Consider the following 19,656-nt stretch of genomic DNA (forward strand, 5'->3'; position numbering starts at 1 on the left):
ATCAAATTTAACCCTCATTCTGTGTGGAAATTAAGAGTATGTATCTTATCACGTGAAGGAATAATCATCAGCATTCATCTTTCATGTATTCGAGAAGGATAAATCAGTGTTTGCAGTTAGGGGAACAGGGGACAATTAATATTATTTGTTTCCCAGCACAACCGGTTTGTTCAGCATCAATTAGCGATATGCGGTGCAGGCAATAACCATCTCACAAAAATCCTTTGATTAAAAAAGCTAACGTAGTGCTCTGAGATCAATTTGTGTTATATGCTTTCCACTTCATAGCAGCATTTGTTGAATACATTTCTTGTGATGTTTATCGACATGTGTGTCACTTTCCTGCCCCACTGTCCCTAAGTGGATTAAAGGAGGAGGCAGCCAGCCTCTTCGCAGAACAGAAGCTCCCAGAGCCAGGAAAAGAGGCTGGGTGTCTGTGTGCCCTTGCAGCAGGCTTGTGCATGCTCTGTGCTGCAGTCTCAGCTTGTGGTGGACCTCAAATGTTGTGCAATGACATGAACAAAGAGTAAAGTGCTATACCAAAGTACTGCCCAAATCCCCCCAAAGAGTGGAGGATTGCTCCTGGAGCAGTCCCACCCGTTCTTCTCCTGTTAGTGGGTAAGGGCTGCTGCTGAAACACTCACTGATCACCATTGTCACTTTCGTCCTAGGAGAGGCTAAGATGAGTTCAGAGTGCAATGGGAGACTGTAGTGGTTATTGCTTTGCTGTGCAATTAGATCATTATATTGCCTAATGAGAACATCCTTGCTCGTTTACTGTGCCATGCCTAGTAGAATTGTTAATGAAGAAAGGCCATGATAAATGGAGAAACCTAAACAGAGATAAGTTTAAAGTCTAGCTGTTGCATTTCAAAATAATTGGAAGTAAAACCAGCAAGAATGAAGATAACAGGATTTTTTTATTTTCGAGGGTAAGGGTCTTGTTTAAAAAATGCTGTCTTCAAACATAATTTTGGATGAAGCTTTAATTCTGTGACGTGTCTCCTTGGGAAGTGACAATAAACACTGAAACAGGAATAGGTGCATTAGACACAGTGTATCTGAGTTTCAGGTGGCTCCAGAAGGGCAGCAGGGTGTCACTGAAGTGCCTTTTCAAAGCAGTTAATTCTCTGCAGTGTTTCCTAAGAGTGCTGTCACTGCAGCACGCAGGTATCCAACAACATGCTTCGTTCTGCCTGGGATTCTAGCCAGTTTTCTCCAGTCATCGCTTAGGTGTGTGGTGGTTTTAAGTTTTTTTGTTGTTTTTTTTTTTGTTCTTCCAGTTCCAGCTCCTTTTTAATCCTTATATGACAAAGGATAATTTGATAGCATGGTTCTTCAAATCTAAATGCCAATACTATTTGAGAGCAAGACGTTTTCAGTACCTTCAGCTGTACTACGCAATATTTCCAAACTGAAAGTGAAAGATGAAACTGGACTCCAGCATGCGATGCACACCTCCCTTACAACAAGCATTAACAGACTGCCTGATTAACCGGTTGTGTGTACATTACAGCTGGTCTCTGTGGTTTTCTGTTAAGCCTTCAAGCATTTTAAGTCTGCAAGTCATCAGCTCCTACCCATTTTATCACTTTATGATGACTGCAGGATTGTTTATGAGCTGTTTATAACAACTTTATTATGAGATTACACACTGTAACAGCAAAGTGTTATTCTTCATTTGCTGCAGCTGCTTTCTTCTAGCTTTTCTACTGTTCCTTAATTTTATCCTGTTGCCTGGACCAGCTATTTTAAAGACTTTCTTCAGAAAGATGCTCTCAGAACGTGCAGTGCTTTGTGAGCTGTTCCTGAAGGTGATGGCTTGGTTTTAGTTGTTGAACTGTTCAGTAATAAAGGCAGTCTTGAATGGTGAGGATGAAGAAGTGATGACGTAAACACTATAGTCACATAACAAAACCCCACATAAAGCTATGATTACTTAAAATACTCTTCTTTGATTCCTCCATAAATGTGCACCTGTTTTAAATCAACAATGACAAAACAAAAAGGTTTAGCCTCGGGGCTTGTTATGAAGAAACAAATCAGTGGGTTAAAAGTAGGTTTTTAATAGTTCCATTGTACACTTCCTGATCAGGTAGCTTTATGATTTGAGGGGTGTGTTATTGAAATACAATAATTGTTTTCATTCAGGTAAACAAACATTAAAGATATTTGATGGGAATGATGCAGTGAAACGCAATCAATTTCGACTGATTTCAATTCCAAGGATTACAAAAAATGAAGAAGTTGTGGTAAGATACCTGGTGAAGGTCAATATTACAGTGTCATAAAGGGGCAAATAATTTTATATTGCAATAGTCAAAAGCTTATTTCTACAAATGTAACTGAACAACAACAAAATTTGTAAGTGGTATAAAATAATGCAATTTAACTTCGTGTCGTGCTCTTATTTTAGAATATTTGTAGATATTGTTATTTAGATATATGTAGCTTTTGGGGCACACAGTATGTGCAGCAGAAAATGGTATGTTCAGCAGTCATTCACTTTCCTGGTGTGACACTGAAATGTGATTTTACCGATATGAGGAGTACTGGATAACCAGCTCCTTATATTTCATTCCTCTTCTGTAGTTTGAAGTCCTCATTAGTAGTTTGAAGTTCATGCTGGATAGCCACCACTTCTGCACTGCAATTAATCAGCTTTGAAGACTGGAGCATGCCGCACTTACCTCCATTTGGTTGTGAAAGCAATGAATTATTGATTACATAATGGCCACTCTCTAGCTGTTTCAGCACTTCATCTTGGATGGAAACATGACTCAATCCGAAACTACATGTTCTGTGCAGATTTTGATTTACTGGGCTGGGCATAACTGGGTAGAGACCCCACGTTGTGCAGAATGAAGCCCAGAGGGAGTATGGGGAGGTGCACAGTAGGATGGTGAGGACTCCATCAATAAAGAGCTTGGCACACGAGTCTGGAGAATATATTAACTCAAAATTTTGATGATTTAAACTCACAGCTCATAAAGATTGTTACCTTGCTGGTGTGCTCAAAATCAGCAGGGATTTTGAAAATGGCTTTTAATGTTTTGTATGTCAGTGGTGTCCAAGGAAAATTGAATACGGTGCTGAAAACACTTTTATTTAGGACTACTACTTGTCTTTAAAGCATGTTTCATCAGACTGCTGCATACAATACCAGGGCAGATTAGTACCACTTTTTGTAAGTGACTTAGTGGGCTGTATTCACTGCAGAGTCTGTATATGCAGAATTGCTGCAGGCATGGGTCACTAATGGATGTAATATTCCTCTGACTGCTTGCATCTCCCAAGGACATCACCATAACTTACTCTTCGCAGATGTGTGGGTTCAGGGCAGCCTTGTGGTTGAGAGGCTCACTAGTTTTCAGTAACCCCTTAGTTCAAGAAGATAATGTGTTCAGAATTGAGCATAATCAAGTGTCATTTACCAATTTCCTTTTGGAGTAAATTTTGCATGCACTGTGTGTCAGTTGTATTGGTGCTGAATTTTTACTTTTGACATGAATTTAAAATGACTATCACTAGACAAAAATATAGTGTTCAAATTACTGTTTTCTATTGATAATTTTTTATAACTTCTACTAAAAATTATTTTTACAACATGGTTGTTGTTTTTTCCCTACTGTTCTGTGCTTAAAACATGTTGTAAAGGTTGATTCTGTAAGTAGTATATTTATAAGTGTCTGCGGCTACACAGGTATTACTGGTGTCTTTTCAAGAAAATGTTAATTTATCTTTCTGTGTTGTAGGAGGCTGCTTTGAGGGCATACTACATAAATGATGACCAGCAGGAGTATGAGCTGCAGACCTTTACGCAGCAGGCGCTGCTGTCTGATGACGTTATCAACAGGAACGATGCTGCAGAGGACAGCAACTCAGGCTCAGTATTCCGAGAATCCGTTCCTGAAGCTTGGATCATCAGAGCCAAACCAAAGGATGAAGAAGTGATCAGAATTTATCCTGCCTGGCTGAAGTGAGTGCTTTCCTCCTCTCTTACAAGGTTATCCTGCTTAGCTACATTTGTCCTCTGTAGTTTAGCTTAGTGTGTTTCAGTCATTAAAATCTCACAAGTGTAATGGAGAATGTTGTTTTTTCTTCTGTACTAGAGGATACTTTTGTTTATTTTTCTGAATGAGCAGTATGCATATTATTCATTTCAGCATGTGGAAACCTGCTCACGGTTTTCTTAACATGCATACAACACGTGCAACATGTGCAGTTCTATTTTTGTACATTTGGCCAAAAAGATGCAAGTTTATTTTAACTGTATATGTAAATAAATGATGACAGATACATGTCAATTGAAAGCTTGACATTCTTGGAAGAATTATTAAATAGGAAGAATTTAGTGCAACTTCTGATGTGAAAGTAGAAGTAGAATTAAAGGAAAAAAATCTGTTCCATTTACCACTAAGGGAATATACATTTTAAGCATACTTAGCAGTCAAAACAAGACTGTCTGATGACCTATTCATTTCTTAAAAGCCGTGGGATAAAATGTAGACACTTGGTCATTTTACTAATGTACCTACATTGCCAAACTTTACCTGGTTTTAGTTGTGTGTGGATAGTAAGAAACTCATTTGCAGTGCTGCAGTTTTAATGACCAATTTCTTGAGAACTTGTCTTGTGTCTTGTGCTTTGTCTGGTGTGGCTAATACTGAATTTGCCATTAGACTCAGTGAGCATGTTTCTTCAGATAATACAGATTTCTTCCTAACTGACAGTGAATTTTCCATTTAGATAAAAAAGGGTTAGGTCAAATGATTGTCCTAAAAAAAAAAAATATCTTTTCTGTCTAGGGTGGGAATGGCATACATTTCTCTACGAGTAAATAAGGAAAGCACTACACAGAGTGTGATCAAAGAAGTGCTCCCCTTACTTGGAAGGCAGGTAAGCACAAGATAATACGCATGTCCACATACTACCTGAGTGACCCTGAAGTGGGATGTGCATGTTTTCCTCTGTAGAAAAAATACTATCTGTCCGTTTGATGTTAGTATTGAGATTGCTAATTCCTGATAGTCTTTTGTGACTGCTATAAAACTTTCTGTGGTCTTGTTGGTGGACCTAGGTGCTCTCTACTGAAAGTTACCATCAGTCTTTCTGGGTCAAGCGAATTTACTTGTAAGAGCACAGTGATTCTTAGTATGCAGTGTATGTTTTCTGGTTGTCTATGTCTTGCATAGCTTAAAACATGGTTATATGCAAAGAAAAACTTGAGACTGAATGGCATTTGCATGGTTTACCATCTGCACTCCTTCCAGCCTTGTTGTAAAACAATTAGATACAACTTGTAATCTTGTAGATACATGTTTTCTGTGGAATGTGATCTCTTTTTAGTCTTCCTGTCTGTCATATAGCTGGTGCCAAGATAGCATGACTTTTAGGAAACATGTTAGTAGAATTTTTAAGTGTGCCAAGGCACTAGCAGTCTGAATCAGACACACAGCTGTGGAGGCGTAAAACTGTAGTGCGTGCATTTTGTTCAGGAGTTTGAGTTTGTGAATAGACCAGTGGATCAGCTGTTTCCTTCCAGGGAACAGCCATGCTCACAGAGGGTGACCACCTTCTGCAGTTGCTTACAGGGCACTTAGAAGCATGCATGTGGCTAGCTGTTTGGAGCAGGTAACTGTGGTCTTCATGTATACACTGTAGTGCATGCAGCTCGTTTTGCATCGTGGGATGGTTCTAGGATTTGGTTTCAGCCCTTTTTCTCAAGTACTTTGGAGCTTTTAACAAAACTTGGAAATTCTCATCTGAAACTTTGTCTCATCTGAAAAAAAAAGAAACCGTTGAACAAGAAAGCTAGGTACCCTGTTTGGAAAAGTTCTTTATATCCCTGTATTTGGGAAGCTATTTTACAGTTGTGAGAGACATATGCGTGTGCAGGAAATCTCTTTTTTAATATTCAGAATTTATCTATTCTAAAGATCCTCCAAATAGCTCTCATCAAATTCCAGGTAAAGCAAATGTTGGCAGTTGACACCTTTAAAACCACACTTGCTTTTAACATCCATGCAAAGCAATTTTTCTTTTGAATCTCAAGGCCTAAAATTAAGACTTCCTCAGTCCTGAGTGTCACGTTTGCAGGATTGCAGTTATACTAGCAAGTGATTGAACCTCTGGCTTTTCTTTTCTGACTACCAAGGAATTGGATGTTCCCTGTGGTGTAGCAGTACAATTTAGAGAAATAACAGTGGCACACAAGGAGGGTTTCCTTCCATCAGTGCTGGTGGAATGCCCCAGGAGGTGAGGCCTGGTGAGCCTGGTTCCTGGCTGATCTTCTCAAAGATCAGGTTCATCCCCCATCCTACATGCTGGCTGTGGAAGAGCACTGTGGAAATAGCCTAGCTGAGCTGCTGGTCACTGAAGGGGGGTAAAGTTAACCGTGCTTTGTGGGCATCATTTCTCCACAGGGCTGCTAGGAGACCTGTGTAATTAAGGGCACGGGAGCCTGACACCACATGTGGGAAGCTGAATGTGTAAAATAAAGATTATTCCTGACTTGGGAGGAGTGGGTAGAGGAAGAACATTGGGATGGATTTTAAAATGTTTAATTGACCATGCTTTGTTTGTGCAATGGATACCGTAATATCAATGTAAACATCTGGCAAAACAGTATCTCATTTAGAAACTACATTTACATGTTCCATCTTTTGGCAGACGGAGTGCCTCCAGAATTTCAAACTGGTAGAAGTGCTTATGGGCAGTAAGCAAGGTAAGTGAAGGAGCACTGACCAAAGGCATGTGTGTAAGTGATCTTCTAGCACTTAGTTTCATTGTAATTTTTTTTAAAGGGAGGGAGGTCTTAAACAGCTGTAGACAAATTCAGATTGTGCAAAGCAACTTCATGATCTTCCTTTGAATAATGGGTCTGCATGGTCCTTAATGATAGACATGTAAGAGTTGTGAATTTTCCCTAACATCTTGGCATGTATGTGTTTTCGTTGTGCTGATTTTTGTTTTGTTTTGTTTTAATTTAATTGAGCCTGATAATAACTTATACTGCTTTCAAACACGGTTAATGTTCTTTCCATCTCTAGTTCAGCGCATGGTCTTGGACAGTCAGGAACTGATTCTTAACAGACTCAAGGACATAAGAAAGGTAAACATGAAAGAGAAACATGATCCCTTTTTTATAGCAAGTTGGGAGTTCCCCTTCTTACAGAAAAAATAAGTATTCGGTTACACCCCCAGCTGGCTTATCTGTAGAGAAGCCAAGTGCTTGGACTGAAGTTTGTTTCTATTTGTGATATTCTCTAGGCATAGACGACGCGATAGCTAAGTTCAGAACTATTTGGGATTTTGTTTCATAATATCTTTTTGCCAAATGTCATGTCATTTTTTATTATTATTTTGGTAGACTTCGATACGTCAGATGAATCAAACAAGATTTTACGTAGTGGAAAACAGCAAGTCCATTGTACGAGTAAATTTATTTATTGGTGGCCTTCCACCTCAGCTTTCTCCTGAAGAATACACAAATATTCTCAAGGATGAATTAGCTATCAAAAGTAAGTAAACAGGTGCGCTTTGAGATCTATTCAGCTGTACATAATTAAATGTAGTAGCATCTGTAGCTTCTTATTGTTTCTTTCACAATGTTTTTGATGTCTTTTGAAGAATCAGTCTCTCATCTACTCTCATGGGAGCCTTTTTGTTCATTTTAGCATGTTGGTGGCTGCACAATAGATGTAACAGCTTATTATTCAAATGGTGATGTTACAGTACCGGAGTTACATGTGACTATACAATATTTTTAGTGGAAAAACCTTTTTAAACTGAGCATACCTTACACCATTCAAATTATGGCAGTGCAATTTAATTCCATATGCATGAATGATCTTTACCTTTATTAATATCTGAACTTTTTGCTTGAGCTATTGTCCATACTGTCCATGTGCTCTGTTCCAGGTCACAGAGAAATAAGAGCTATGTATGCGTGCACATATGGGCAAGCACTCAGTGAAAAGAATTTATTTTCCTTTTTCAAAGTGTAATTGATTTTTCATAATACTCTTTCAACAAACGTGTTATATAAACAATGTCAGGAATGTGTCATCCTTTTTGTTTTGGGAAACGAGGTATTTTTCCCAATTTTTTATGTAACTTCAAGAGGAATTAAACTAAATGCCAGGAAGGATACACAGCCACCTTTTATGAAAATCAGTTTAGCTTTTCTAACTTGCAAAGTAAACTTAGAAGAGGGAAAGTGTTAGCTGGAGGTTCTCCCTATATTTGTATAACTTTTAATATTTATTTATATTATATTTACGTAACTTTTAAAAATATTTTAAATATTTACTCTAAATGTACCCAAGGTTTTATGTGTTTATATTTTTACCCTTTGCAGCAAATGTAGTATCTGTGAGTCATGTTTATCAAGCACAAGGTAAGCAATAAGATTTTAAGTACTGCAAACAATGTCTATTTTCAAAACTACAGTCTAGTACTAGAGGTTCTAAGCTCAGAGTATGTGAATCTTACTGCATAAGCAAAAAGCCATTTAGATAAAACATAACCCAATGTATTTATGAAGAGCAGGGGATTAGTGTTACCTTATTAATAAAAGGTTGGCTTCGTGCCACCTATACAAGAAAGTGATGATAATCTGTCAGAGAAGTGAGGTTTGAAATTGCACTTCAGCTGAATAGTGCTAACACCGCAGAACTCTTTAAAGCCCTTCAAATGCTCTCTCCTAATTTTGACTCTGAAACACAAAAATTTGGTGCTGCTCTTGAACTTGGTGGGACTGCTTTGTGGTCACTGTTTCTAGCACTCTACTGAGCTGGGGTTCTGTGGCTGAAAATCTGAAGAAAATCAGTATACTCCTCTCTGCATTCTTCCTTTGAATCTTCTGACTGGTTTTTGAGCTGTTGCTTTGCTTTTGCTGTATGAATGATATTTCACTGAGGGCAGAGAAGCTGTAGGGCTGCTGAGAGTCACCTCTGTCCGCTGCACTAATGCTTCACAGGTGTGGGTCTGCATTTGGTACAGCTTACAAATAAATGCCTGAGATTTCTCTTGTTTATATTCAGGTGTTCCCTTCCCCTTCCCATCCCCATCTTCCAATACGGGACCTAAATTGACTTAAAGATTTTAAAATGATTCTCAGATCAGATCCTTGTATGTAGTAATTCGTGTTGAGATATTGCCAGTGAATTGAACTATTAAATTTTTAGTAATGAGATAGAAAATGAAATTTGATAGCTTTGTCACTTGTATACCTTGAGAACAGCCAGTTAGGTATGATAAAGTGTATGGAAAGAGATGATATTTCTGAAGTCCAAAGGAAGTCTTTACATCTGTGTTAGTTTTCTGTTGAAGTTAGTTATATACTTGAGACTTTTAACAAAAATCTGGGGTGTGTTTGGGGTATGAAGAAAGGCTTAAAAACAAAGCAAAATGCCCAATTCATTGATAACCAACAACCGCGAGTGTTGTAGAGTAACGTTAAATGAAAGATATCCTAAGTAAATGTTTGCTGTGATTCAATATTGTTGATTTTCTATTAATAGAAAATACAAAAAGTCATTCTAACACATCTTTACAGGTGCTGTTGTACTCGAAATTTCATGTTTTTCTGAAGCTGAAAGAATATATATGCTAGTTAAAGACACAACTGTCAATGACAAGCCTCTGAATGCTGTGGTGATTCCTGAAGTTATGGTAAGAGATGAGGTTGAACTTAAAATTTAATCTAACAGAAAAAACACTACCATCAACATTTTTTTTTTCTGGAAATGAATAAAAAATGCATGTTGCTCAAGGAAGGCATACAGTGAGTTTATGTAAGTAGTGTGATGAAGAAATAGTAATTGAGAGCTTGTGCTTAATGTACCTGATATACTACTGTGACTTAAGTCACTTGCTCTGTTGTAATTGAGTTGTGAAGAAGTGTGAGTGTAACACTCAAGAAAGGGTGCAGAGAGTATAGCCAGGCTCTTTCCAGTGATGCCAAGGGACAGGACAAGAGGCAATGGGCAGAAACTGAATATCAGGTATATCAGGAAGCAATTCATTTCCATGTGGGTGATGGAGCACTGGCACAGGTTGGTCAGAGAGGCTGTGGAGTTTCCAGCTTTGGAGGTCTTCTAAAGCTGCCTGGACATGGTCCTGGGCAGCCTACCCCAGCTGTCCCTGCTTAAGCAGGGGGTTGGACCAAAGGACCTGCAGAGGTCCTTGGCAACCTCAACCAGTGTGTGATTCTGTGAAAGACATGCAGGTACCCTAGTGGGGTGAAATGACTGACATAGTTGAGATGTGCAGCTTCATTGGTTTTAATATAACTGTGATGACCTGGTTAAAACATCTGACATCTGCCAGATGCTTTTGCCATACTTCAGGATGCTACGTTAACAATAATAAGAAGAATAAATTGGTCATTAAAGAACTTCGTGAAGTTGAGTGTGGGGTGAATTTTCATTCTTGGATTAAAGGGTATGAGGCTGATAGGGAAGAAGGAGAAGATGCACCTTCCATGGGGAGAGCAGTGTTACACAGTGGACCTTAATCACTTCTGAGTCTGCAAGAGTTTGAGTAAAGCACTTGCCTTGACTTCACTGCTGTGAAAAATACTTCTTTTTTCCTTGACTGGTAAAAATCAATCATTTTGTTGAAATCTGCACCTCATGCAGACATTAGACTGTGCAAGTGTCCTTTCACAGTTTCAGGCTTGGTTCTAATTTATTACTTTTCATGGCTACAAACCACTTTGCTGTGAATCACTTAGGTTTATAATAGGCTTCATGTTAATAAGGCAGATTCAAGGTGCGAAGAGGGAAATGGTTGATTGAATAAAATGTTTTTGAACCAGGATGATGTAGGTTCTGTCCAGAAGACAGGGTAGCCATAATTACTTTCTATTGACTTGTGTATCTTGCAGTTACTGTCTTTCTGGAGTTTTATTATAGCAAATGAACTGAGAATCTTGATTTGACTTGTTCTTTAGAACGGCATAGAAGTATGAAAGCTTCACAAAATACATTATTAGTGAGAACTGTGAGACAACTTCAGGTGGGAGGATGTCAAGTTCAATAGCGTGAGTAAGGCCATTAGTTGCATACTTGCAACTAATGCCAGCTTTTTTATTTAAAGAGTCCTATGCTTGTCAAAGTTTTCTGATGGGAATTTTTTTTTATATATAAGCAGATACTAGTGGCAGTGCTTGCATTTAGCTTGCAGGATTGCAAACCATCGTGTACATGCATGGGTATTACGTTTTTGTGAGATCATTAGAAACTAATTGCCCCTCCCATCTAGGTTTCAACACTTTTTATCAGAGATAGAATGAACAGAATGCAGAACAAAGATGGGAATGGTTTTGGATACTTGCTTTTGGTGGTTGTTTAGATAAATATGTTATGAGCCTAGATGTGGTGTATTGGTATGTGAAGTTGAATATATCCGCTCTGCTGCTGATACGTCTGGGTTTTCTGACATTACATATGTTTGATGTGAGCTTTTTGATGCCAGCCAAATGTGGATAATGCTGTCTTTTATCTGATGCAAGATACTTCTTAGAAATTCCATTTCAGGAGACTGATTGGATGAATTTATAACATATAAGAGGAGAAAGAGGCTGTACATGTGCACATACATTTTCTTTCCATTTCAGCTTATATCTCACTAAAATGAGCCAAGAGTTAATATGACTAATATTTCAATTGTGGTTTGCCTGTGTCTAGGCCACACAGCTTCTGCTGTTCACTAATTACCCAGAGTAAACTGATGAGTAATTGTTGATGCTGCTTTGGTAGCTGTTGGACTGGATGATCTTCTGAGGTCCTTTCCAACCTAGATTAATTCTGTTATCTTGTGATACTATTAGCTTTTGTTTATATAGTATGTATGTGATCATTTAAATGCAGCTACAGGAAATACTTGTACAAGAAGTAAGCACAATATTAAACTTGCACTCTTTTGGCATTCCTCTTGTGGCAGAAATACAAAGAAATTGTGTATGAAGTAATAATGTGCAGCCATAGAAGGGGAACTGCTTATAAATCAAAGGCCATGGTGTTTTGGCTAATGATTTATTCAACTTCAAACAAACAAGCAAAGCAAAAGAACCCTTCTTGAAATCAATAAAAGCGTAGAAGTGAATTAGTGGTTAGCATCTGCTCTGTGTTTTGTTAGTCTGTCATTTTCCCAATGTGTGATTTATTTGCTCTGGTTTTGGTACACCTTCAAAAGAGTCGGCCTGGTTCTATTCTGGCATGGTCACATCTGCCAGAAGCAATTAGCCCTCTTCGTATCTTTTCTGAAAAATTTTAATACAGAATCAGTTTGATTCTGTACACAGAACACTGAACACAGAAGCAGTTTGATAACTGCTTATTAGAAAGTCAATAATAAGTGTTTTATTATTTTGGGCCTGCGAGAGCTTAATAAAATAATGGTTTTGTTTCACAATATTTAAGTAAATGGAAATACTCTCTTTTTGTTACAGTGTGAAAAAATACAGTCTTATAAAGTTGATCTGCTAATGTGTTTAAGGGGTACTCGGTTCCAGTCTTGGGCAGCATGGAAGGGTGAAAGGCAGCACAGCACTGAAGCACTGATTTGAAAGCTAACTCACCAGAATGGCAGAACAGTTCATGTAGCATTTGCAGGCAAGGAGGTCATCAAACAGCTGTAGCAAGCTAATGCCAGCACAGCAGGGGCAAGTCTTTGTGGCTGGACCTCTAATCCCACCTATCAGTGGAACGTGCTCTGATGAAAACCTAGCATGGGGGGAGGAAACCTAGCTGGGGGAGGAGGGAAAGGGTTCATTTCTGTTGATCTCACTAAACATAATACCCATATTTGGGTTCCTTAAAAGAATTAGAAAGAAACTTGGGATTTACACAAGTGGATGAAACCTCCTGTTTCAATCATTTGTACTAATTCTTCACAGACATGTGTCTGCTTAAGAGCATGATAGTTTAATCACCGTCTTAGCCAAAACACTGTGAAAGGTTACTTTCCACCCTTCTGCCACCTCCCCAGTCCCCCAGAAGTCAAGAAGTAGTTCCTGGAGGTCCTGCTGTGTGGACAGAGCTGATGCTCCAGTTGTGTTGACAGACCTTACACGTCATTCTTCGTCTGGTGCAGTGCCTCCTTTACAGCCAGGCTGGGGGAGTCTTGTACAGGGGAGTCACGAGCGCTTGCACATGGGAGATGCTGCAGACAGCCTGCTTGTAAATGTTAAATTTACGTGTTGCTTAGAGATTTCCGTCGTTCCTGGAAACAGCTCACCACCCTGGAAGATACGCCGTAATTGTCGTGCTGGCGGGCCCGTGGCACAGAACGCCTTGTTCTCTGTTGTCATTAGATGTGATTACACAGCGCGCGCAACAGAGAGGGGATTAGCGTGCGCAATAAATATCCTGCCCCAGCCCGCAGCCACGTTGAGCTAATCCTGACAAATTAAGCAATGCACAGTGACTGTCAGAGTGCCTAAATCACACGTCCTCCGCTAGCTGGCTCTGAGAAACACGCAGTAAATTCCTTCCTGAACTCCAGCCAACACAAAGCCCCTCCGCAGATCTCGCTTCTCCAGCTGAGTGTGGAAGTCAGGACCAAAGGGGGCAGGGAGTCCTTGGGCAGTGAGTCACACCTCCCCTTCTCAGAGTGTCCCCGCAGGGCTTTATTAAGGGACCAGGAGAAACTCCGCAGCATCAGGGTGCTGTACTGCAGCCATCTAGCAGAGGGGCCCAAGCCTTTTAGACAGCACCAGAGCAGCCCTGCTCTGCTGTACCAGCCTGGAAGCTTGATCTCCTGCAGTTTTTAACCCCTAACAAAAAGTGATTGTTTTCTTAGAGATTGGTCCTTTCAAGGGATTTTGCTGCTTTTAACCACGAGTGGGTGAGAAGCAAGTTAAATGTAAGGGTAAGCACACTTGCGAGGGCTTCTGCCCTTTCTAGGATACTTTGTTTAGTCTACATGTGTTCTTTCAGTCCTAAATGATTATAATTAAGGGATTTATATTAGAAGATACTTGAGCAAAGATGTTTTTTTAGTGGTAGGACTATTCAGTTTACACTACGTGCAGATATTTTTTTTAATTCCAGGCATCCTTTGCAGCTGGTTGAGACTCTTAGTAGCACTCAGGGTAAATGTTTCACTTTTTTTTTTATTATTATTATTTATATGGTATTGACACTTTGCAACTAGGAAATTTAGATGGCAGTTTTATGGAAACTGTAAAAATATATTTGCCGCAACATATACTTGATTGGGTAAAATCTTACACACTTTGCAAAACACAGCTGTGCTTTTGACTGCCTTGAGATTTACCATGTCTCAAAAATCAGCATGGTTCCCTGAGGTTCTTTGTGAATTATTTTAGTTGCTTGGGTTTAGAACCAATATGTAGAACTTGTCTGTAAGAGGGAGTAATATAAACATGTGATTAAAGTGTCACTTTAAATGTCTACAACCAATATTTTTTAAAGAATTGATTTCCTAAGAAAGAGAAGGTAATCAAACACTTGTCTGCATTCCAGTAGGGTATTTGTTTGGCATAAGCTTTGGTCTGGTTTCTTTTCTCTCATTCTTTTATTGTTACAGTTTTTATTTACTTTGAGCTGCAGAGCTGATTTATTTTTCCTATTTTTTCATTCATCTTCTTCCCCCAGCCTCCTTGTTTTATAAAATCCCACAAGTACCTGGGCACTGAACCAAGCCTGAGGTCTCAGATAGCCTGTATTGTTCAGAAAGTTAAAATGACTGGGGATCAAATTTAAGTAGTAAAAAAGAAGCTTTGAAGAGGAGGAGATGGGAAATGGTAATGCAGGGCAAAGCAGAAGCTGGAAGAAGGAGCGTAGGAAGGGAACAGTAACCCAGTGGGAAGCAGCGTTTCCTTTCGGCGCTGCTCCGCCTCTGGTTGCTGGCAGGATTTTCAAAGGAGTATTCGTAACGGGATGTGGCAGATGACAGTGCGTTAGCTGATGGAGTAACAAGGAGGGCTGTACAGAAGAGCCAGAGCTTCCCTTGCTATTTTTATTAATGGCTGTGATGGCTTGAGGGGAGGAAGTCCGCCCCTCTCTTTGGGATGTGTGGATCCTTGAGCTGCTGACCTTATAATTCAAGAGGTACTTCCTTTTGGTGACAGTGGCATGCATTGTTTTGCTTAGACTTCCGCTGCTGGCTACAAATATCCTTCGTAGGCACATAACAGAAATGAACATATCACCCTGTTTGTACGTTGCACACGCTTGAGGAAGTGCTTCCCCTCTTCCAGCAAAGCCAGAATGTGGAGGCAAGGGGCGTTTTGGCTTAGCAGCCTCCACGGTACAGCATGAGGGCACTTCCTCAGGAGAGCTTTCCTCTGAGGTTGCCTGTCCTTGTCCTAGCATGGTTGAGGGTTGTCTGTGCTTGCATGGTCTGTAGTGCCACCTTTGTCTTGGCAGTTTCTTTGTTCCACCAGCAGCTAGAAACTGCTGGGGCTCTCCTGGCTCTCTGTCAGCAAAAATAGTCCTAGCTTGACTGGATTCTTTGGAGTAAACATAAACATATTCAAACCGGATGTCTCTGCTTAGCTGTGTCTAAACCAGGAGGAAGGAAGGGGCAAGAAGAGAGACGTATTTCTCCTCCATCAGCCCTCTTACCTGCTCAGCATTCCTCTTGGTGTTTTTTGCTTGCCAGTCATGGCTGATGAAGGAGGATATTTCTCAGGCAGGCAGTGACACAGAGGAGAGACTTTTATGCAGCTTCAGGTATCTTAACACAGAGGGTCAGTGCACAGCCCTTTCAGGAAAGCACAATTTGAGAAAATCTCATGAATACTAGGACACCCCAAGCTACTGTTTTCCAGTGTCCACGCCAGCTCACACGTGGACAGTGACGTGAGGTATCTCAACACTGGATGCCAGTTTGCTTCCCCAGTTACTCGATTACATGCCCCGATTTCTCCGTCCTGAGACTTGGTTCGCACCCCTGGTGGTTATGTACAGCCATCAGCTGAGGCACTGTCTCCTCCCCTCTGTAGCTGCTGGTATCTCTTCGCATGTTTGTAAGCTGCTGTCATGCTGCTGCTTCACCACCCCCTGAATCATTCTTGTCTAAATTGCCTTATATTTAGCACAGTTGTTCTTTTCCCTGAATCCATCCTGTCAGCCGCGTGACAAATTGCTGTTCTCTGAATGCAGTCCAATTTGTAAATACAAATTACCATTACTTAGGGACTGTGGCAAACGTTTCTGTTTCGAAGCACACTTGTCAAGATGGCCAAATGACTTTTTTTAAGCTGTACCTGCCTTGCAGACCAGTAAAAACCCTAAACTCTGTGGCAGGATGAATAAAAGGTGCCTTAGAGCTTTGTGGTCTGCCTAGAGTCATATACACATCGTGTTACAGGATGGTTGAAGGTCCAGTTGAAGACCAGTCTGGGGGGATATTTCTGCTGACCGTGCCCCTGCGGTGAGTTGGCTGTCCCAGGGGACCCCTGGTGGGACTTCCCTCAGAGTGGCTCCTGGAAGGGCAGCAGGATGCCCACGGCACTCTTGTGCTTGGAGAGCCCTTCAGTGGTGACTGCAGCACAGTGAGGATACAGGCACCAAGCCTTTCTCATTCAAACAAGTATTTTTTAAAAGAAGCTTTCAGCCTCTTAATGCTCCCTCATTTTGAAGTGTTTTCTCCTTGTAAATTAAGATGTATTCTAAGACAACCGCAAATCCTAAGACAAATGTTTTGATTACTTGTGGAAAGAGTTCTCTCTCTGCAAGGAAAATATTTGAATCCTACAGGATTCTGAAAATTACTTTATCCTTCACACTATTCTTCATCATAAAGCTCCATCACCTACTCAGCCCTGGTGAGGCCACGCCTGGGGTCTTGTGTCCAGTTCTGGGCTCTCCCGTTCAAGAGGGGCATGGAGCTACTGGAGCGAGTCTGGAGGAGGGCTAAGAAGATGATCAGGGGACTGGAGCACTTGTTGTATAAGGACAGGCTGAGAGAGCTGAGCCTGTGTAGCCTGGAAAGAGAAGATGGAGAGAAGATCACATCAATGTCTATAAATATCTGAAGGGAGAGTGTCAAGAGGATGGAAATAGGCCCTTCAGTTGTGCCCAGCAACAGGACAAGAGGCAACAGGCACAAACTGAAGCCCAGGAGGTTCCATCTGAATAGGAGGGGGCACTTCTGTACTGTGAGGGTGACAGAGCACTGGGACAGGTTGTACAGAGAAGTTGTGGTGTCTCCTCTGGAGATACCCAAAACCCACCTGGATGCCATCCTGAGGAACGTGCTTTGGGTGATCCTGCTTGGCAGCGGGGTTGGACTGGGTGATCTCCAGAGGTCCCTTCCATAGTCTTGGCCATTCTGTGATTCTGTAAACTTTTTTACTGAAAATGTATAGGAAGGACTACTGATAGTGACTTCATTTTTAACATTAGGCCAGACTGTGTAGTAGGAGTGGGATAAGGAAACTTCATTTTCCCAGGAAGACAAAATCAGCAGCTGGCCTTGTCGATTGTCTGGGTGTTGAATCTTTTTATTTATTGAATCTGGATTTTTTTTTTTTACTAAGCATCAAGGAAATTTCAGGAAATACTTTTGAGATGCAGTAGTAATTTTCCTGCCTAGTCATGGTTTTGGCTAATCCTTCCTTTTCTTCATTCAGGCTTCCAAGATACCACAGAACTGCTGGCCTCTTCTTGTGTTTGTGAATCCAAAAAGCGGTGGTCTAAAAGGCCGGGATCTGCTGTACAGTTTTAGAAAGCTGCTAAATCCACATCAGGTCTTTGAACTTACCAATGGTGGCCCTCTGCCTGGGTAAGTTGTAGTATTTTTAACATTTTTCTTGATGTTATTTTGTTAGGGGTGTTTTTGTTTTGTTTTGTTCTAAGGAAGGATCAGATTCTCTTATTATGAAGATACAAATTTTATATGTTTTGTGCCTGGAGACCAAAGTGGTGGATCAGACCTTCCAACTGGTTCTTACTTAGCAGACTTAAGCTTTTAAGTTCTCTAAAGAAAACAGAGTAGTTCCTGGTGTGTATGCTTGTGTCAAGTTTAGTAGAGTCAAATCCTGGGAAAGTCATGCATACTTTACAATAATGCAGGTCTAATAATCGTTAAATATAAAAAGATTTTATAATCAAATGGGGACCAAAATAGAAACATCTTGCCTTACAAGAATGCTCATTTTTTGCTTTTATTTACTCTAACGTTTCATGGAAACTAAGAGGCAATTATAATAAAATTTTCTATCTTGACTCTTGAAACTTGGCCACAATTACAGAATTAGCAGGGCCTGCCTGATCACAGCTGCAGCATTTCTCAATACAAGGAACAGAACATAATGTGCTTGTAAGGGAGGCAGTAACCAATTACTTGATTTTATCAACACCATTTTGTCACCAGCTTCATAAAACTGAAAGCAATGTTTGCAGCCTAGTCAGAGTACCCTCATTACTTCAGTGCTGCTTTAACAAAGAACTGTTGTGACAAGACCTTCCAAACAAAAGCCTTCATAGGGAAATGCAGCTTATGCAGGAAGCAAGTAAAACAAGCTGCACAAACTTTTTTTTGTCAGAGCTGTGTAATTTTGATGTCTTTCTAATGTAGTTGAGGCTGTAATTTTGATAATTGGCTCATTTTGCTTTACCCATAAAATATTTCCGCAGCTTTACGGCAAATTGCTTCCACTTGCTTTTTGCTCCTCGTGAAATGTGAGTAAAAATTCCTTTGCAGGATGTTTTGGTATGTAGGATGAAAAGCCATAAAGGGTGACAGTGAACGAAATAGTACTATGAACAAGAAGTCTTATCAAAATACCACACTTACAATATAGAAATCACTAAGTGAAATCAAAATCTCTACAAAGATTAAGAGAGTAATAGATCTTCAAACGGAAACTATAAACAGTTAGGTCTCTCTGTCTTTGTTGAGGAAGGAAGTGATTAACAATTGATCTCCACCTTAGAAAATAATAGAAGATTGTGGTTTTTACTACTTGAAAACAGATTTATCTAAAAGTGTCTGTATTTCCACTCACTTCATTGAAGTTGATCCTGAGACAGATGGTGAAGGCGGAAAAAATCCAGTAACTATGTCTTACCTTAAATAACGTATGAAGAGACTTTGCTGTACTACATTGTAATGCTTCTTTTCCCCTTTTCTTTGTTTCTCAATGGAGGTTTCACACATTCTCCAAAGTCCCTTCTTTCCGAGTGCTGGTGTGTGGAGGCGATGGCACCGTGGGTTGGGTTCTTGGTGCGCTGGAGGAGATCAGACACAAGCTGGTGTGCTCAGAGCCCTCTGTTGCCATCTTACCTTTAGGAACAGGTGAGAATCAGGGCAAGTGCTGAAGTCCCAGACTTCTCACTGTCCATGGCTGTGCTATGTTGAATTTGGAAGGAATAATTGCTGGGAAGAGTGACTCTTTGGCATAATCTCTAAATAATGAACATAGTAACATGGACTTGGGGGCAGAGAACACAGCAAAGAGCCTTCCCAAGTAGCTCAGAACTGCGTTTAGCTTTTATTTTAATGCTAAATTGGGATTGAATTTAGCAGCTCTTGAGCCATGACCTTTAAATGCTTGTTTTCTAATGTAGTGGGTGAAAGATCTGATCTCTCATACCCAGCCTCCTACCACATGAGTAAGTGCACATAGTCTTCAGAATATAGCTCCTTCATTTTGTCTCTTAAGACGTTGTC

General features: G+C 40.2%; 1 protein-coding gene across 3 annotated transcripts in view; it reads left to right on the top strand.

Moving 5' to 3' along the window:
* DGKQ (diacylglycerol kinase theta) overlaps positions 1-19,656 on the top strand; it is an 89,233-nt gene that overhangs the window by 49,310 nt on the left and 20,267 nt on the right. For 2 of the 3 annotated variants that reach the window (XM_084305471.1, XM_084305473.1), the window contains 10 exons: positions 2,152-2,252; positions 3,756-3,979; positions 4,809-4,899; positions 6,673-6,727; positions 7,053-7,114; positions 7,373-7,523; positions 8,363-8,401; positions 9,563-9,678; positions 17,615-17,766; positions 19,133-19,281. In XM_084305471.1, coding sequence (XP_084161597.1) covers positions 2,152-2,252; positions 3,756-3,979; positions 4,809-4,899; positions 6,673-6,727; positions 7,053-7,114; positions 7,373-7,523; positions 8,363-8,401; positions 9,563-9,678; positions 17,615-17,766; positions 19,133-19,281 — 1,140 coding nt within the window. The remainder of the gene's footprint in view (positions 1-2,151; positions 2,253-3,755; positions 3,980-4,808; positions 4,900-6,672; positions 6,728-7,052; positions 7,115-7,372; positions 7,524-8,362; positions 8,402-9,562; positions 9,679-17,614; positions 17,767-19,132; positions 19,282-19,656) is intronic. The other variant, XM_084305472.1, reaches the window with a different exon arrangement.

Source organism: Netta rufina, assembly GCF_964035555.1.
Source record: "Netta rufina genome assembly, chromosome: Z".
Classification (NCBI taxonomy): Eukaryota; Metazoa; Chordata; class Aves; order Anseriformes; family Anatidae; genus Netta; species Netta rufina.